The 20214-nt window shown below is 43.7% G+C and overlaps 1 protein-coding gene across 2 annotated transcripts in view; it reads left to right on the top strand.

The window, feature by feature from the left end:
- The first annotated feature begins 174 nt into the window (after window positions 1–174).
- The window catches only part of LOC126523387 (scm-like with four MBT domains protein 2), a 55432-nt gene continuing 35392 nt past the window's right edge, over window positions 175–20214 (top strand). Inside the window, exons 1-9 of one of the 2 annotated variants that reach the window (XM_055066936.1) lie at window positions 175–275; window positions 5309–5410; window positions 6216–6301; window positions 7508–7778; window positions 10198–10286; window positions 11916–12005; window positions 13713–13860; window positions 19025–19128; window positions 19473–19607. In XM_055066936.1, the coding sequence (XP_054922911.1) occupies window positions 203–275; window positions 5309–5410; window positions 6216–6301; window positions 7508–7778; window positions 10198–10286; window positions 11916–12005; window positions 13713–13860; window positions 19025–19128; window positions 19473–19607 (1098 nt within the window). In that variant the 5' untranslated portion in view covers window positions 175–202. Of the gene's footprint in view, window positions 276–389; window positions 474–5308; window positions 5411–6215; window positions 6302–7507; window positions 7779–10197; window positions 10287–11915; window positions 12006–13712; window positions 13861–19024; window positions 19129–19472; window positions 19608–20214 lie in introns of those variants that run through there. The other variant, XM_055066937.1, reaches the window with a different exon arrangement.

The following is a 20214-nucleotide window of genomic DNA, read 5'->3' as shown; positions in this document are numbered from 1 at the left end:
GTCTTCCATCACCATAACTATATGTTACGTGAGCCTTTTTACTACAGCGAGACTTCGTTTCTCATTCAAATGTACCGGACTTACGTTTTTGAGCAAAGCCTTTCTGTTGGTTTAAGGCAGTTTCGGTTTCGATTATGAGTTGAAGGAAAAAAAAACTAAAAGCGCAACGCTGGCGCTGCTGCGCTGTTCGCTGTTTCTGTGCATGCGAAGAGACGGACAACTGGTGGAACCTGCGCGCCTGCAATTTCGGCAAATTTCGGCCCGAAAAACGCTCGGTAAATAGTTTGTCTCCTTTATCTGCTCGTTCTTCGCGATCGGCAATCCATTGGCCGCATTTGAATACTATACAGAGCTGTCCTAGTGCACCGTACTTTATTGGACGCAATCACTCAGCGTCGTCAGCTGCTACGCCGGTTCCATCAACGTTCTATGTTCCATATTCAGCGGCAGTGTGCAGAGGCGTTTGAAAGTTGGTAATCGGTATTACGTTATCACCCTCTTGTTAGGTCGTGTCTGTGTGGATCATATGAAACCGAAGCGAATGCGCGTGATTGGAATTTGCGGCAGATATTTATTTCCATGTCGTCTTAAATTTACAAGCATAGTGCACTTCAATACTTTTTTATCTTTCATTTTCTTCTTGTTACTTAGCATTTCGCTCGCGTTTCTCGTCCGCGCATGTCGGCTTCACGCTCCGATAATTACGAAGGAAAGCGGTGAAAAACGCGAAGCGTTGAGCGAATGAATAACGGACGCTAGCCGAGGACAGATATGCTGCGAGGGGAATGTTGAGGAAATAATCGGATCATCACCTAGCGCTATAGGCGTTCGCGTGGCGATTATATATTCGGCGATCAGATTCTTTCGCTCGGCCAGCTGTTTTTAATGGATTTATCGCGTATGTTGCCGGCAGGCAGTCTCGGAATTTGTTGTTTATGTCGCGTGCTTATGCGCCCACTGCTCGGTTTTGCTTGAAATGATTGCCGCAGTGTAGCGAAAGCTGCGCTGTCAGGCAGTTCCGTCTGTGGATGTTCTTGCGCACGTGCCTTTATTTTTCCGTTGGAGGTGCGTCAATTCCGTTTCTTCTAAGCTTCTTCCTTTTTCTTTTCTTATTTTATTAATTGCTATATATGCCTCGATTCTGTCAGCACTGTGAAAACAAAACGCAATTTTGTCGGCTCTGTTTCATAGAGACGCGTTGTTTTAATGAGGGCCGCCCGTAATCGATTACTGATAAGCGCGTTCCACGGATCGCGTCAGACGTTGTTGCTATCGTGCGTGAAGAAACATGTGGCGCACGTAATGAAAATTAAGCTACATAATTACGTACGATTGTCGAAGACCTGCTGTGGATCTTCTTCTTTGTCTTGTTTCGGGATTCGAATATGACCCCGCTAATTATTGACTCCGATTTCTTGGCGAAATTTTTCACTGGGTTAGATAGAACAGTTCACTTTAATAATTTGCCACAAACAATTCTCCTCTACAGAGAAATGGCACAGTCCTTACGTTCCTTATTTCACTTGACATTTTAACACATAGTGATAATGATAGCTTCTACAAGGTACGCATTTACACTATTTATTCTTGATGAAGGTATGTCCCCTTTCACTTAGTCACACTTATAAAGCTTTCAATTTATTGTACATGATGGTAATTACCCTTTGGGCATCACTGAATTTTCAGTTCAGAGAGTGTGCTGCATTAATCAACTATCAGTTCATTGAATTCGGAATTAACTTGCTCAGTCTGAACAAAACCCTACTTAAACAATACCTCTTAAAGTAAGTCCTTATTGTCAGGTGGTCCCGTATGAACCTGGAAAACTGTATTAATCAGATGGCCCTGGGCGCATGCTTTACAGCACCTAGATGTGTGTGGACAAACAATCCATTTGTTCTGTCTGCTCAGATAAAACTGTCTTTTGTTTGCCTAAACACATACATTCAGGTTTGACATCATCTGGGGGTTCCGCGAGTTCATTTTTCATCCTGGATTGCTGCATCAACTCGTGACATACATCAACTCGTTCCACATATTTATTTTTCGTCGTCGAGTGGATGCATGTAGCGGTATGTCTCGCACAAAGTATTGGTCTTCTTGGAAACTGGTGGCAACAAAATGATTAAACACTTGGAATGTAGTTAATAAAGGGAAAAATGAGACATCCACCCAATCGTAGAAACTGCTACAAAGGAAACCCATACAGGTTCCTCGAAAGAAAAGCTTCGCAGTTGAAGAAAAATTTGTCCTGGTCCGGGACTTGAATGGGTGGATGTCTAATTTTTTTCCCTTTATTAATTACTTCCCTCCACCTTGCGGGTTTTCGCAGAACTATTACATCAAACTTGGAATGTAGTGTCACCTGCATCTAGCTTTGTTTTGCACCAGAATATATCAGATTATCGTTTCTGTTTCAATATTCAAAATTATGACAGCTGTTTTTCATGGAAGTGGACACTAATTCATACAAAGTTAGTAGTAATTGCACGTTAATAAAATAAGTGCTAACATGTGAAAGAAATGTAGGCCAGGTTAATGCGAGCTCTGTGTACTATTGTTGGGCTTGTTACATTTCCTTAGTCATTTCTTTTTTTTTTTTTGAAGAAGTCACCTCATATGCTGTTTCCTGGGCTTGTGTTTCAGTCTAAATTGTGTTGGCTTATTTTGGCTATGTTTGGATGTTGTATGTGTGCCATATCAGTGGTGCATGAAGAATGCAAAAAAAAAGAAAGAAAGAGTGAATAAAGAGTAACTCCTTCACACTGAGTAATACAAGAAGTCAAAACTCAGAACAAGGCTGAATGCTCTCGACTCCCATTACTTTCCCCTCAGAATGTGCAAATTAAATTCAAATTAACTTAAGTCACATAGTATAGTGCTTGAAAAGCAGGCATTCAAATGAACTGAAGTCACATGATAATATAGTAGTTGAAAAGCACATATCATCCTCAAGAAGTGCTTAGGAAGCATGAGTGCTTTGTTAAACTTCTCAACACGAAGGAAATAAACATCAGATCAACTGGCATTGAAAAAATGACTCAACTGGGTAGCATACATAGCGCATTCCTTAAAGAAAGGATGGCAAATATAAACTAAGTTAATTGTTTGCAAAGGTAACAACTTTAATATCTTCCTCTCTATTGCGAGTGAGTCAAAGTAACACACATTGTCACACTGGGTGTCCCACGTTTCTGCCTCTGTGGAAATAGATTAGTACGATTAAGCCAAATTGCGGCTGTAACCTGCTGATATATGCAAAATTTCTCGGAGTGGTCTAGCAGTAATTCAGATCTACAATTATATGTACGTTAATGGCCCTAAATAGTCAATTGCTTTAATCAGGTACCTAAATCCTTGGCAAGGGGTGCTCGTTGCTGGTAATAATAACACACTTGCAGTAGGTGTAACCCCGTGGTTGTGGGCTTGATTCTTGGCAGCTGCAACTACACTGTAATCGGGCTGGAATGCAAAAAGAAATATCTGCATGCTGCGGTTGACGTCTGTCTGGTTTGTGACCAGTACAGCTGCCCTTTTTGGAGGTGCTGTTGGCTGTTGGTTCACAATCCTTTCCCAGCGTTTATTACCAGTTTTCCAGGCTTACTTGTACATGGAAATAGTGAGAATAGTGGCTGTATATATAAAGTTAATTAGAAGGTGAAGTACAGTGGCTTTAACTTCTTCACTAACTGTGATAAGAAAGCTGCATTTTTCTTCCCTGAGTCATTTGCCTTGTTTGCGGCATGTAGTCCCTAATATAATGGCCTAAGAGCAAACAAAGCAATAACAGGATGGCAAAAAACTTTGGTATCACAGGCACCGCATCTTGTTGCGCTGCTTGCTGTTGCGTCAAAGTACTGACTAACCCAGCTTGACATTATTTTGCCTTTATGTAGCAATATTTTCAGTGGTTCTGTTGCCTCTTTAATATCTGCAATATTTGTCACAGCTTTGCAGTTTTACACTTTTTTTGTATGTGTTGTGCTCTTACTTAAAAACCTAGCACCACTAGCATTAGACCACTGCATCCTTGATAGAGGGGGCTGGTCTTTTGTTTCAGCAAAGTTGGCAGCTTTACCTGATGCACTTAGATTTTGGTGCCCTTAGAGGAACTACAGGGGGCCAAAAAAGAATTTGGTGCCCTCTTCTATGATGTCAGTTATGTGATAATGTTTCACTACCACCACCATTCTTGCTTCATAAAGCCTAAATGTCACTCTGGGAGTTAAAACCCGCATCAGTATCAAATTGAGCCCATCTTGCCATATGTACGGTAAATGGCAAAAGGGAGCACTAAAATGGTGCAACCATTTGCAGAATCCCAGCAGCAGTGTGCAAAGTCTTTTTTTTTTTTCATCTATGTACTACATTGGCTGACTTGCAGTGTTCTAAATCCTACGCAGGCATTTGCATTAAGGAGGTTGTATGACTAGTTGATATGCACACTGAAGGGGCATGGAGGAGGCAGTGGGAACATTCAATGCTTTGTTCCAACTTTAATCTGCATATCGAGCCAAACACAATGGTTTAATTGGTTTGTCGTCGTGCTGTTCTGAACTCCGTCATATGTACAGCTGCCATCAGACTTTACCAGAATGAAGGCACACCTATGGTGGCTTAACTTTAACATGCTATACGGAGCAAATGAATGCCTTCGAAAGAAAATTCATTAAGCTAGCACATCCTAGGCATCCCAACCAGAAATCTCAAGCCCCCTTCCCAGAAAAAGCAGAAAGGTGCTTGAGGCGCGTTTGGGTTAAGTGTGACAGTGCCTGTACCTTAACTACATGCATTTGTTCATCCTCGATTTGTATATATCTGCCTGTGCTTCAGTTTTTTCTGTAAAGCTGTTCTGTTTCTGTTCGGCACATGAGAGTAGAATGAATGAATGAACCAAACATAATGACAATGTCAAAAACTGAAAGACGAGTCTTGTGCGCTCGCTTCTGGCTTTGTTCCTTACTTCACACATCCAGGAATGTTGTTCTTTTGAGGAGGTGGGGGGGGGGGAGAGGCTTTCATTGTGACTGGCCATTATTGTTTGTTTTAATTTTCCATGCGCTTGCAGATTTGCATTCTGTTTGTCGTATTGTACATCGAACCAATTAGAACAAAGTGTTTACAGTAAAAGGGAGATCTAAAGCGATGGACAGTGGGCTGGGCTGCAGCCTGAGGCTTCCTTTGTGTTTCCCCGCTGTTGAACATACACTGAACCATCTTGGTCACAATCGGCCCCTGTGTTGTGATTGACCATTTACCGACCACTTGTATTCCTTGCATGATTAGAATGTTTTCTTGCCATCTGCAGCAGGAGGGCCAGCAGCATCAGCGGCCATGAGCGCCAAGGTACCGAGTTCGCCCAAGAAAGAGGGCAGCCCCCACAAGAGGCAGAGTCTCACGGGGACCACTGGTAAAAGCCTGTTGTCACATTGCTTGATCAGGACTCGCTCACGTATTGGTTCACAATGGTGCAGAGCTATGCAGCAGTTCAGTAAGAGTAAATCTGAGCCCTTTCTCTTCCTTTTTACTGTTACCAGACTATGAGATGAGAAATGGACTGAAAGGTTGTAGGCATGACACTCAAAGACAAAAAAGAGGGCAGTATGGATTTGAGAACGGGTGTAGCGGCCATTCTATTTCAGATGAAGAGGAAGAACAAGGGGTTAGGTAGGTGGGGTTATTCATAGACTGGTGTGGTAAGCAACATTGGAGATTTGCAGTGCTACCTGTGCCATAGTACAGTAAAGCCTCCCAAACATGCAAGCTGTCGCATGACAGTGATTTTATAAGCCTGGGAGGAATGAGAAGAAGGGGCACCAACCCAACTCTTGTTAGTCACAACCATATGGAGCCCAAGAATGCATAGGGAAAATAATTTGTTGTTTGTTTATTTTTAATTGCAATGTAGAGGTGATAAAGTAAAGGGAAATGAAAGTGGACGAAAAAGAAAAAGGAAGAAAAAAGCTTGCCATCGTTGGGAGGAGAACTCACATTCTGCATGTAATATGTAGTGTTCTCGTATCAGCACAAGGGGATGGCAGCATTTTTGTGTTTGTTTCTTGCTCGCTAGCTAAAGCTACTTTTGTGGTGAGCATTCTTAGCCCCCTTCTATGTGGCCTTCTGTTCGTGGGGCTACCAACGCAGCATAACAGTGCAGCATAGCAATCTGTTTCCTTCAGTGTTCGTAACCAAGTTCTGGGGGCATTGATGCGCAGAGGATGACGGGGAGGCAGAGTTCCACTGGGATGACTACTTGGAGAGCACGCAGAGCGAGGCTGTGCCGGCCACAGCCTTTGCCCACGTAAGTATTTATGTGCTGCTCACCCTGTGGATGTTGAATGCCGGTGACGATTGCAATGTCCTCTTGTGGGTTATCTGAAAGATTGCACTATTTGGTTCTGCATGGTTCAAAATGTAACAGCACAACTTTGGAGGAAGACATAAATTGAACGAGGGTCCGAGATTGAGCTAGTTGGTCTTGTTAAGCATTGTGAAACCATGCAAATGATGCAGAAAGGAAAGGGAGATGTAGCCAGCACTTGTCTACGTCTCCCTTTCTTTTTTGAATTCTTTGTCTGATTTCGCACCGTTTAACAAGGTAAACTGAATAGCAGACAAGGACAGCGCTTGTCTGCTCTTCAGTTTATGTTGTCATCTAAAATCGTGTCGTTATGTGTTTGACCTCTAGTTGGGTAGTATTGTGACGAGTAGGGCACAGTACAACAAGGGAAACAGAGAACACAAGAAATAATGCAAGGCTTTCACACAGCAATCACTTGTGCTCTCACCTGTACCGCTTTGGCTTGCAGATTACAGCATTTAATGCTGGGAATTGCGAAGGAATGTGCAGCTGTATTGGCAGTAACCTTCATTGACAATGCAAAATAATTGTGTGGGAATGATTGGAAAGCGCCTACTGAGAGGTGCAGTTAGGACTATTCTTCACTTTGCCCATTTTTAAAAATTTTAGCATTGTTCTAGTTTCCTACATTTTACCTTGTTGGTCACCCAGTTGTTGCTCTGCTTATCAGTGTTGAAACCTTCCCTGATATTTAACAGGCCAGTCACATTTTCTCTTGCAGGGAGTGTCAACCTTTGTTACTTTCTTGCAAATGTAGCTCTAGTTTCTTCTCAGTACGTGCCGTCAACCACATAAGTATTTTTATTTTTGAACCTTTGGTGCAGTGTGTGGGACTGTAGTTGTTTCTCAGGTGTAGTTCAGAATTTTCCTTGCTACTGCCCGCATCCATCTCTGTGCATTGTTTGAAAGGTTAAGTGCATGAAGCAAGGGCACAAGAGAAATGAAAAGGACAACATAAATGCTTAGCGGAACCTTGTGTGCACGTTTTATATCCCTGTGGATTCAAACTGTGAATTCTTATGAACATACTCGGCTTTCTGTCCTTCTGCGTTTCATTTCTACACACCCACTTCAGCCACTTGCATCGTGTCGATGTTAAAACCTCTGTGTGTGGCGTTACATTCCGGTTGTGCACCCTGGTGGCAGGTGGAGCACAGTCTGGAGAGTGGCCTGCGCCCAGGCATGAAGCTGGAAGTGCCACTGAGCTCTGCCGATGGTGGCAGTGGCAACGGCGAAAATGGTGGCGGAGTCTACTGGCTGGCCTCGGTGGTGACCACGTGCGGCCCGCTGCTGTCTCTGCGCTACCTGGGCTACGGGGCGGACCGGTCAGCTGACTTCTGGTGCGATGTGGGCACGAACGAGGTGCATCCACTTGGGTGGTGCGCCCGCAACCACAAGCCTCTCAAGCCACCTCCGGGTAAGAAGCGTGCATCGTTTTTCGACTGCGGCATTTGATGGTAAAATCCTCCCTTTAAAATTCTCAAGCTTTTGAAAGCCTCGGAAACTGGGGTCAGAAAGAAAGGATGAAATCGCTAGCAACAATTTATTGAAAACACGCCTACACTATGGTACACTCTAACAGGGAACACCTAATTTGCACTCGTAACTTGGATGTATCATCAACCTCATAGAAAAATATCCTTGACATGGGACGTGCTAGGCTGACCTATATCAATAAAGATTTATTGCTGAGACTTTCCTGTCAAAACTGAGAAGTAATCAGTTCAGAATTACTAGCTTGGTGTTTTTCTTTAGTAGGGTACCATACTGTGCATTATCTCTTGTGCTTGCTTGGTTGTCTGTACAGTGAAACCTCGTTAAACCGTAGTAGTTAAACCGGAGCTCAGATCGTAGTTAAACCGGAGCTTGGCAAAAATACGTACGAAACAGTAGTACTGCTTAACCGAAATAGCATGAGATTGCCCACTTACCTGTCAAAAACTGAACTCGGTGAGAGTGTGATGAAAGGGAAAAAACATGCAGTATTTATTTACTTCGCAAGACAAACGTGTTATTTTCGTTTGATGCCGCGGCGGCCTAGCAGCGACGACAGCGGCCTCAAACTTGCTGAAGCTGTGAGCCAGCCCCGTCTTCTTGGTAAACACTCGCATGGCAGATTCCTCGTTGGCATTGCATATTCTCCATGCACGGGCGTGGTAGCATTGCAGAAGTTACGGGCGGCTTTTTCATTGCAAGGAGCTGTTCTCGTCGCGACAATTGCATTCATGAGGCTGACGTAACGCGCAGATTCTGCCATTGTCGAGCCTGAATCACCCGTGCTGTCACTTTCCGTGTCGTCCTTATCACTGTCACTAGCCGATACTTTGGCAACAACAGAGGCAACGATGGTGAAAAGTCGAACCTCGTAGCCGACATCTCTTCGCGGTCGCAGCAGCGCTGCTGAGCAATTTCTTCGCATTCCAAGTGCCACACACCGTAGTCAACAGTAGACCCATGTCATGTGTTAGCGCCGACTTTTCGTGTCGCATTCGATAGCACAAACAATGTCTAATTTTTCTTCTATGTTGAGCATCCGGCTTCTTTTTTATTCGAGTTTCGGCATGACACGAGTTCTCGCTTGCAGGACGCCACAACGCTCTCTGGCACGGTGCCGAAATAATGTTGATGTTCATGTGGCTTCACGCGCAAACGCACAAGGCGCATGGAGGCCGTTGTTCCGATCTCTGAGGCTTGTTGTTCTGCCGGGCCACCCGATGGAGACGATGCACTGCCGTGTTTGCGCGACGAAAAGTGGAAACACTACGTGTTAACCAATACGTACGCAATAAGCTGGTACGGTTTATGCGGATACAAAACACATTATGTTCAGTGGCGGCTGAGTCGGGGATTTGACTTTACTACTTTTAAAACGAAACTACTGTTTAAGCGGGTACGGTTTAACAAGGTTTTATTGTAGCTGTCTTTTCTAAGGAGGAACGCGAGCCATCTTGCCCACTCCGCAGTCTTGTGGCAAGAAATGATTCCATGATACCACTTGTGAAACTCTGCTTTGATATCTGGCCATGCGTTGGGACCAATGTTTGGGGGCTGCCATGCACACTCCTTTACAGTGATCATATATGCAAACTAGTTTTTCTTTGTTAGTCTCACTACATCATTGTGTTCCTAACACACCTTTTAACCACAAGGGGCATTGTGTGGATTTCCATATCCCTAACCGACCAGGATTGTAGTTTTTGGACAAAGGCACCTTTGGTGATTATCGCGCATGCTGAACAGAGCAAACGGGTGAAGGACAGGATGAGAAAATAACACACACACAGGTGCTGAGTTTCAAAGCGCTTCCATTTTCGTAAGTGCACGAAATGAATACCATAGATAAAACTTCCCCTATGTCTTCATTATTATTGTCACTAACGAAAATTGAGCCCCTCAGTTCCCTCTATTCTTCTCACTCGTGCTATGATATCAGACGTACGAAAATAAAAAACTAAGTGCTACAATAATCATGCACATGTGGCAGTTATTTGATGACGATTGTTGTTTTCTTTCTAACTGTACACAAGCAGAAATTGCTACTACTCCTTTTTTTTTTAGCATCAGGGACGCAATGCTCACACATGTGTCATTTAGTTTTGACATTTCAGCTGCCTCAGTGATTACAGTCAAACCTCATTAGTATAATGAATACAGAAATAACAAATTAGCAAAGTAAACATAAGATGTTTCTCACCAGTATCAATACTGACGAGCCCAAACATAGGCATTGCATTATTTTACTAGTCTCCAGAATCTGGCAGATTCTGTAGCCTGCAGACATTTGTTTGCGCTAGCGTGTGTAACAGTTTCTGTGATCATCTCTCCATCGCCGGCAGCCATATTGGAGAAGCACTTGGACTGGGAGAAGCTGCTTGCGGATGAATTGAAGAGTGCTGTCACCGTGCCAGCCTATGTCCTTGAGATGGTAAGTTGACCTCTTGCTGCGTGGAAGCACCAGGATTGCAAATAATGATTGGTTCGAGGATTTAGAAGCTGAAAGAGTCAAATATTGGGTTGAAGCATTGGAAAAAAAGAGAAGAGAAATGGTGGAGAAAGAATGCACATATAATAAACAAATGGGTGTTCTTTCCTACCAGCGTCAGCCTCTATTGTCTTAACGCCATTGTCTTGTGAGCATGGCATGAAGATAAAAGTTTTATTTTGCAACCTCCATGTTGCCTGAAGTTGTTTTTTTCTTCAGATTGCCGACTTTCTTGTTGAACCAAAACTGACAAAAAATATTTCGGTTTCACTCTGAAACAAAATGATAAATAATGTTTCAGCTACTCGTTCTGGTCAAAAATATCGTTTTTGTTAATTTCATTCCGACATACTGCTTCAACATTCTCTGGCTATCTCTGTGCTTTAGTGAAAGAAATAAATAAATTGTGCAGAGCTTGTACTTTGTGACATTTCGTTCTTGCATTCTTCATTTTATATTGGATGTCCGACCGAGTGCTTTATCCTGGAGGTAACGGCAGCGCATTGGCATTCAGGCCATGTCAAAGGCAGTGATAAAAGGTGAAAAGAATGGAAAATGAAATGGCTTATCAGAAAATGTGGCCTCTGGGAAAACAAGTAGTTGCAGTACGAGATAAGCAGAAAGGCTATGAAATGCAGTAATCAGAAGTGATTGCGTGAGATTAGTGCAGAGTCTTAAATTATTCACTAACACTTTTTACTGGAAAATGGTGACTTGGCCAGGTTTTTTTTTTCCTCGTGCCCTCTCTTTGCACACAAAGTGTTTGTTTGATAGGCTTTGTCCTATCTCGCTGTCAAGTGCTTGTCATCAGGTAGTACGAGTTAAGTACTTGTCAGATCTTGTCACATTGTTAACGCCATCACATCTTGGCTAATGCCAGCATTTTTAATTCCGGTCAGCAGCACAAGGAACTGCTGTTAGGAATGTTAGGAATGGCGCCATGAGGCAATGTTGGGTTTCCCTGCTGTGTTTTGCCGACATCTTACTTTGTTCCATGCTGACATGATTTCCTTGATAATTCACTCGTTCATGCAATATTCTGGTTTCATTGTTTAATTGTGGTGGAATAAGATACTCATTCATTGTGTAACCTTGTAATCCCTATTGTATTATGACCATAATACATTTTATACTACAATTACTATCTTCCTTCTGTGTTTTGTGCATCTTTGTCATCCCAGGCTGGGATAATGCAGTGATTCTATTCTAATCTTTTTCACTCTTCGTCAGCAGTCCGGGCGGCGGTGCTCCTGCGTTATCACCATGGTTGGCCGATCTCGAGTAGTGAATGCTAGAAAAGGGATGGAACCAGACAAAAGGAACCACTACATTATGTGCCAGCCTTATTCTCGGCATTACAGGGTTAAAAATCTTTCGTAATCTGCTCCAATAGGACTACACTGAGTTCCACGCCATCGTTTGGCTTTCGGTGCTGTAACTGTCGGCACTGAACCCAACCCTCCTTTTTTGTTGGCATTTGTGCGCTTCTTTCGTGTTCCCTTCAGCGAAAAGAGAATGTCACGAAACAGGAGGCATCCTGAATTAATCATTTTCTGCGCAACGCACTCGCAGAAAGGCTCGGCGCCCATCGACCAGATCCAGCCAGGCATGAAGCTGCTTGTGCTCGAGGAAGAAAACCCGCTGAATGGCTGGGCTGCTTCCGTGAGTGTTTTGCTCTCTGTCGACCACTTGCCTTTTCATGCTCCCTGATAGCAAGGAGCATCTTCGATCTAATGTTGTTGCCTCCTTGCTCTCCTCCTCTTTCTCTACCAAAAAGAAAGAAAGGCTAAATTTGCTGAAGTATTAGGTTAACCATCTTTAGCTAGCTTCAGCATAAGCTGAGGAGGTCACGCTGAAACGTTTGTCTGCAACGTGCAACATCAGCTTAGCAACAAGAATTGGGCAGCAGACAAGTTCTGTTGCATGATTTTTAAATGTAAGCAGGCCTTTGCAAGGCATGGTTGTATAGAACAGATAACTGGTGGTTTCATAATGATGTAGTCAATACAGTCGACTTCTGTTAATTTGACCCTGATGGGACAGAAGAAATTGAAAGAATTATCCAGTGGGTCAAATTAGGCAAGATGCAGAAAAAAATTTCAAAATACATTGTTGATTCATTTGGCAGTATTTTCCCTGATTCTAACACACCCCTTAACCAAATGTGCGCCCACTTTCTGTGTGTCCAAAGTAGAAAACTAACACAGAAATGGCATTAAAGCTCCTAAATAAAGTAGAAATCTAATGTGCATTTGATTTTTTAGCAAGAAATTTGGCAAACATTAAAACGTGTTGCACAATGGTGGCTGATTTTCTAAAGTCAGCTTTGCCGCAATACATACATGTTATGGGTAAAGCATATAAATTCCGAGAAGGAGGTCTTGGTATTGTGTCTGATTGCACTGCACAGCCAATTTTCGGGCTAGTTTTCTTTAAAAGAATTTTGAACATCTGATAAATCAGACAATCAGACATTGTGAACTACTGTTATTGTTTGAAAATCCTCCTAGGGCAGGCCGAAAATAAGCATTTTCAACGGGAGTTTGATGTGTGTTCGATGCTATCACTGTCCTCTAAGCTTCACCGCGAAAGATGTTGTCACTAATGGGGTCACTATTGGGGTCATCACAGAGGTCAGGCGCCTGTGTGCAGAGTGGTGAAGTTTGAATTATCTGGTGAATTACAATTATATAATCGAAATAATGACAGTTCGGGCCCACAGAAATGCATGGGCGCTGGCCGGGATCTTTGGCAGGGATCGAATTAACAGAATAATCAAATTAACTGGACTCGAATTAGCTGAAGTCTACCGTATCAGGGCAAAGGAACATATCACAGAATGGGATGAGATGAGAGTGTTAGTGAGTTCACTGTGTTAGGCTGCTGGTGGCACAGCCGGGCAATAGATGAAAGAAATCTGCGAAAACCTGCAAGATGAAGGCAGCCTGTCGAAGAGAAAAGTTGACATTACGTAGATGCTGTAGCAGCGCTAGAGGATGGGGTCAAGAGACGAAGTTGAGACAAATACGGTGCTGTATTTGTGTCGCCTTGTATCTCGTGTCCCAGTCTCCCAGCGCTGGTGTCGCATTTTATGTTATGGCAAACCAACAAGCCCAATGCAATGTGTTAATGACATCGTGTGGACTGTAGTGTGAAGTCCCAAAGGAACCAATTTTGAGGAACCCTCATGGGCTTCCAGGAGATATTTGTGTGTTCCAGTAGTGCCTAATAGAGCTCATGAGGGCCTAATAGAGTGCAGGCCTGATATGGCTCAGGCCTAATAGTGCTCGTGATGGCAGTGATGGTAATAATAATAAAGATGATCCATTTTGCTCATTTATTTTCCTCTTTTCGACTGTTGCATAACAGGTGCTGAAGAATGTGGGTGGTCGTCTGCTTCTGCGCTATGACGGGTGCAATGACCCCCATTGGGACCTGTGGCTCTTTTACCTGTCCCACCGGGTCAAGGCCCTCGACACACCTTCGCACGGCGACCAAAATTATCGACCACCGCAGTGTAAGTATGTGGCAACTACTTCCGTTTCCACCACACTCTTGGTAACCTGGGGCCAAAGCTTCTCGGTCGTAAGCATTTCGTTGATAACGGCTCCATGCTATTGGCCACCTACCTTCGCTGATGATGTGTCCAACATCATGTTGGTCTGGCACCTGTGCTTAAGTACAGTTCAAGTGTAAGAACTTTGTTGCTAATACGGGTCCTGTATCATTGCGCAGGAACCTGTAAAGGTAGTAGATGCTCATGTGCAATGATGCTGATGTGTTCACTGACGTGCCAGTACATTTCAACTTTTCTGTCCCACCATGTTCCTTTTGACATTCTTTCTGTGAGATCGGAATGTGAGAACCACACCAGGAGGGTATTTGCCATTATCCATGTCAGTTTTTTCATTACTGCGTGACCAAAAATAAACTTGTGTTCATTTTATAATATCCGAGACAAAAACCCGGCGTTGCGACTTGCATGACCTCCGAAAAAAATAGAACACTGAAAGGTTTTATTTTACCTTTCATGTGTGTGTCTTTTGTGGCAATTATGTCACTCACTGACAATGTTAAGCTGGCTTTCCCATGAAACAGGATGATCGAAATATGGTGGCTACACTCGTCACTAAAAGGATCTTTAAATGTTAGCCGCGTGTGTGCTTACCACATGCCGAACAGTTGCATGTACGCCACATACAAACTGCATGAATAAAATCGCACAGGCACCACACACACACACAGTCAGTTTAATATTTGACCATCATATTTTGGTCAAGAGACACTGCAAAAAAGCTGGTTAGCTGACAAGGGTCTGTAGCAGTGCTCTTTAATACCCCTTAGGCAGTTCAGCTGCAGTAGCATTTGTGTGGTCTATCAGCGAACAGAGCTGACGTACAGTCTGCCCCAAAAAATTATGGGACACAAAATTTGCATAAGAAAGCTGAATTCCTGTGAAATCTGTGAACATACCTTGGAAGTTTTAGTCTGTGTTAGTTTTGGAACCTGCATAGTGATCTAATAAATTGAAGTGCCATGCTTTAAGGGGCGGTGGGGCTTTCACATTGCAAAAAATGGCCCCCCAAAATTGATCTTTTTGAAAGTCGCATTTTCAGTTTTTATAATCTCTTTTTCTATCTGATTCGTAACTATCATCACTAAAAACAGCGTAGAAGGGCTATAAAAGATTTGTTGTGTCAACCATAGCGGTGAAACATTTCATGGAAATCACGGAACAGCATTTTTCAAGCCACAATACCTCTGGATCGGTGTAACCGAGCGCCGCCATCTTGGTCTCATCGGAAAGCACATTTCTCCATCTTCAAATTTGCCACCTAAGCTATGACCTCCTTACAGAAACAAACGCACCAAAATCAAATGATTAAACATTGTCCCGGAGTCTCCGATTGGCCGCGCCTGCCACGTGACTCCAGGGCAGTTCGCCATTGATCTGGTGCGCGCTTTGTAGGGGCGTCGTCTGCTCATTGCACCTCGTGAGGTGGAAAGAGCCGACCATGAGCTTTTTGCACCTCGACCACTGTGATCTCGACGAGCATTGAAATGGGCGCGATGCTGACATCGCAGAAGCGTGGCCGACCTCTCCGTTACGGGACATCTCAGATCAACGGATAAGCATTCCGAGCATCGGCGATGTGGACTTCGTGACCAAGCACTTTGCGCGCAGTATCCTCGGACATGTGGATAAGCCTTTCGAGCATTGACACTTCGGACTTCACTTCCAAGTTTACTCCCAAGCACATCGCACAAGCAGTGCTTGGACCCGCGGCTAAGCCTTTCGAGCATCAGTGCCGTGACCAAGCACACCGCGTGCTTACTCTCTGGATCTGTGGATAGGCATTTTGCGCATTGGTGCATTAGACTCAGAGATTAAGAACATTGCGCACGGACTCTGCAGACCCGCGGCTAAGCATCTTGCACACAGGCCCCTTGGACTTAGCAATTGAGCACATTGTGCGCAGACACCTCGTATCCATGGCTAAGCATCTCGCATATGGGTTCCCGGGGTTCGTCGTTCGAACACATCGTACACTGTCGCGGCTAGGGTGGCGTTCAGGACATGGAATCCACCAAGCCCATCGACTACTATGTCAGGTTGTAGAAAATGAAGGAAAAACGGTTTATTTAGCTTAGTTACATGGTTCCAGTTACAGAAGCCCACTTCATGCAGGAGCAAGTTAAATGTCCAAGTTCACATCAGGACCCTCTGTCCTCACTCTCGAAAAGTCTCTGCTTTTAATATCGTTGTCTTCCCTATACGAGTCGACTAAGGAAATTGAAGACCGTCCAGCAGCAAATCACCATTGTCGACTCCGTTGCGATACCACACCCATGTTAGCAATAGCCCAGAGTAACTCCGCGTCCGAAGAGACTGGTTTGGAATATGTGGCAAGAAAGCAACCTGCGCCTCTCAGGTCGTCGACGTTGTTCCCCTCCTTTTCATCCTTTGCTCAGACTGACAGGTGAAGGGCGGGGTGAGAGTCTTTTGTATGACCCGTCAAGAGTGCATGTCCACGCGGCGTTAACCTCTGGATAGGCGCTGATGGATGGGTGGTGGTTCGACATGTGGCAAACATCCAATTAACATCTTTGTGGTGTTGAGACGTAACAGCACCAAAGTCGGACTTTTATTTAATTAATTAATTTATTTTTCTTGGTAATAGTTTCTTGAGCTACAGTGCAGGTTGGGACTTCACTTTTTGGCTTGAATATTTCAATTCGTTCACACCCAAATTGTCTAATGAGAAGGTGCCAAGAAAAATTAAAGGTGCAGTGGGGGGAACGGGGGAGGGGAGGGGTGAAGTAACCAAGAATGTCACGTTTAACTACGCTCACAATATTCAGCAAACTTTCCATTGCATTCCGTATGCTCTGCAGGTCCTCACAAGGTTCAAAGGGGAAAACGTTTGTACAATGCAGTGTTCTCAAAATATGGTAGCTGGTGCAGACACTAGGCCACAAAAGAACAGGGTAAACCTCCACATGAGTGCTGGCTTGCAAGGCATGCATGTTTCAGCTGCATTGCTGCCCACGTACCGGTGCCTTTCTAATGTGCAGCTAGCTCCTCAGTCGTTGTCTAAGAAACAAAATTCAAAATGCTGATGGAAACCTTCATTTAGCCATCTGGTCATTGCTACAAGAAGACGAAAATGCATCAGTTAATGTGACTGACATTATGTCAGTGATGCCAAGGGGTAAGCCTCCCTACTCTACTTGGGACAGCTGTCAGCAAGGCATTATGCAAATACAATTCTGGGACCTGCTGTGCTTTTGTGGGACATTGTGTAATATTTGGTCTACAACCTAGTCAACGTGCTCTTCACAGAGCAGCAGAGAAGAATGTCTTTGGGGGAAAGAAAAGGCAAGAAAAGCCCTTCAGACTAAAGGCAAAACACTCCAGAAGCCTCACATTTGATAGGACATCGATGCCTACAGCCCTGGTGCCTTTCGATAACTTAACATCTACGTTACAACTTTGAAAGACATTTTCTCGAAACTTTCTTTCTTGCCTCCTACTCAGCTTGTTCCACCGATTTCTTTGTGACTGCTTGGCCTATTTCGATTCATTTTTTTTTACTATGTTCTTGAAGTTGAGCTCAGGGCGTGGCATTCTTGCTTTCCCAATGCAACCTTTTCTTAATTAATGATTCAAGTAGTTGGTCACAGTCTAGATGCCTGTTGTACAGTCATCTCCTAAAAGAAGTGATCGTGTTGTAAATAAAATAAATCTAATAATGTCATGCCCTCAACCATTCATTTTGGAATGCACAGTGCTTCAAATGAGTCTGCTATCACATTTTCCAAGACATTCAGAGTTGTGACGAGGCCAAAAGGAGAAAAAATTTGTAAATAATTAAATTGTTGAGATATTACTATCAAATTTCTATGATAACATCACAGAAACATTACCACTATCTCTGCCCATCTTTATAAAGATCCATGAAGAAATAAGGTAGTTGATTTCGAAAGCCACACCCCCCTTTAGTAAGAGTAGAGCATACAATACATCCCGATTCATAGGTGCCTAAGTTACTGATAGCCGGCATGATTCTTGTTAAGTAATGTGATTGGCCTCCTGAGTGCGTGTAGCACTGTGATTTCTGTGCCAAATTTGGAAGCATAAACACTAATAACATAAATATATACTAAAAGTTCGTGTTAAATTTTCGATTCAGTATTCGGCTTTCTTTTATTGATTCGCCTTGATATTGGATGTGAAATTAGCTATTCAATATACGCACACCCCTAATATTTGTATCAGTAGTCTAGAGCAAGGGTTCCTAAACTTTCCTTTGGTCACAAGGGACTCCACCAGCCAGCTGTATTTTGTGCTCAGAAGATTGAAAACAAGTGTGTTGCTCACTTTGTAAGCAAGGGGTTGCTGTGTGACTCATGCGACCTTGGGCTGGCCTCAAGTACCCTGCTGTTGTATCGGAGCCTATTCAGGGAATTTGTAGGTGCAGCGTGAAATAAAGTTGACCAGGAACAGAACTGACCAGGACACATACACAAGAGGTCTGCGTGTCTCGCGTCTTTCCTTTTGTCCATGTATTTTGCACTGATTTGTCATTTCCCAACGCAGCTGAATGCTCCACTTAATAAAGAAAATTTTAACTCTCGAATTCCCGGGCATTTTCAGTGAAAGTAATTCTGCACGACCCCATGGCAGCTGTGCTGTGGCTACCATGCTGTGAATAAACATGTTTATGTAATAAGATTCCAGCAGAAATCTGCTAGGTATTACGAAAACAAGACGCTCTTTGAGCAAAATTCCTAGTTGCTCTTTTTTTTTCTTTTTTTGGCGATAATATAATTCGCACTAATAAAGGCTGCTCTTTTGTGACCAAGTTATTATTAATTAAATCATTTCCCATTCCTGCACTCTTCTAGCAAATTTTGACTGTAAGCCTAAGAGGCATAGCTGGGCCATTTTCTGAGCAGAAAAGAAATCTGAAATATCAGCAATTGTTTCATTGTTTAGCTCACTTGTGGGGTCTTTCGAACCACACTTTAGAAGTGAGACGTGAAATAATATTTTAAGGTCATAATAAAAAAAAAAGTTGATCCTTTTTTATAGGTGGTGGCAATTCTGAAGGCAAGGTTAACCGCCTATAAGACCAAGCTAAGCATGCGGTTGACCTGCTCTCTTTTGTCGTTCACAGGCATCGAGAATCTGCACTCGCTGGACGAGTGGAAGCGCATACTGCGCGAGTCCATGGGCGAGGCCCAGAAGTACAATGGAAAGATCCTTGCCAACATACTCCAGGTGAGGGTGATGACACTTGTCAGCAACGTGCATTGGAGAGGCCAGCTGCCACATCTGCATGATAAACTCTTGAGGACGGGATGCTTTTCATCCTGCCCCCAAGAAAGCAAAGTCCTGTCCCCTTCCAGTGTTGCCCTGCTTGTTCTAAATTTAGCACATTGATTACACTCGTTGCCCATCTCATCTTGTTGGCTGCACTTTGGCTGTTTGTGTGCCTTCAGCTTCAACTCCGCCCTGTCGGTCGTGCTAGGGTTGTTTTGTGTCCGTGACAAGCCGTTCTGCACAGATTCACCTCTGAACTCCTTCTGGCTTTTCTTTTTTTTCTTCTTTGCTTATGGTTGCAGCCGCCGGTCCCTCTGTCTGAGCACAGCTTTGAAGTCGGCCACAAGGTGGAACTGCTGAGCCCCTTGAGTCGCACGGAGGCCTGTCCTGCCACGGTCACGGCCAGCTTGGCCTCGGGGCAGTGGTTCCTCGTGCAGGTGAGTTATTGACCTGTCTTTGATGTGGTACTCATGTTGTGTCCATGTTGTGTTCATGTTGTGTTCATGTTGTGTCCTGTGCTCGTAGAGCTGATGAGCATGATGCTGGCACGCACAGGGGAGTGCCAGATAATTCTTCAAGTGTTGCTCAAGAGTGTCACGAGAGATTAAAAAAAATCTTTTTTTTTAAATGTTTTGTTTTGGTAGAAAATTTTTTTGCAGATTTCAAATGTATTATGCATGTGGTCATTGAATTAGCAACGTTTGTGTGAAAGTAAAACACCAAGACCAGGTATTGGGTGTCACTTTTCCAAAGAAACCACAGCTTTCTTTTTATGCTGTAGCACCAAATTTTCCTGAACGCTTGTTCATTATACCACATACCCGCTTAGCCATAATGAAAGCTGTTATGATTGAGCTCGTTGATGCAAACTCTAGAGGGCACAAATTGGTGGTCATGCTTACAATGCATTTTCTGCGTGCTCTGGCTATGGCCACACTCAGCCAATTCATAACACGTCATGTGCAGTAGTTCAAGTAAATTTCCACCACAAAGTGTTTGGACAAATAGGGTGAAACCACGGCCATGCACTCGAACAGCATTTAT

This window comes from Dermacentor andersoni, chromosome 6, assembly GCF_023375885.2.
Source record: "Dermacentor andersoni chromosome 6, qqDerAnde1_hic_scaffold, whole genome shotgun sequence".
Taxonomy (NCBI): Eukaryota; Metazoa; Arthropoda; class Arachnida; order Ixodida; family Ixodidae; genus Dermacentor; species Dermacentor andersoni.
Note: the sequence above shows the minus strand (reverse complement) of the source record. Positions and strands in the feature narration are given on the sequence as shown.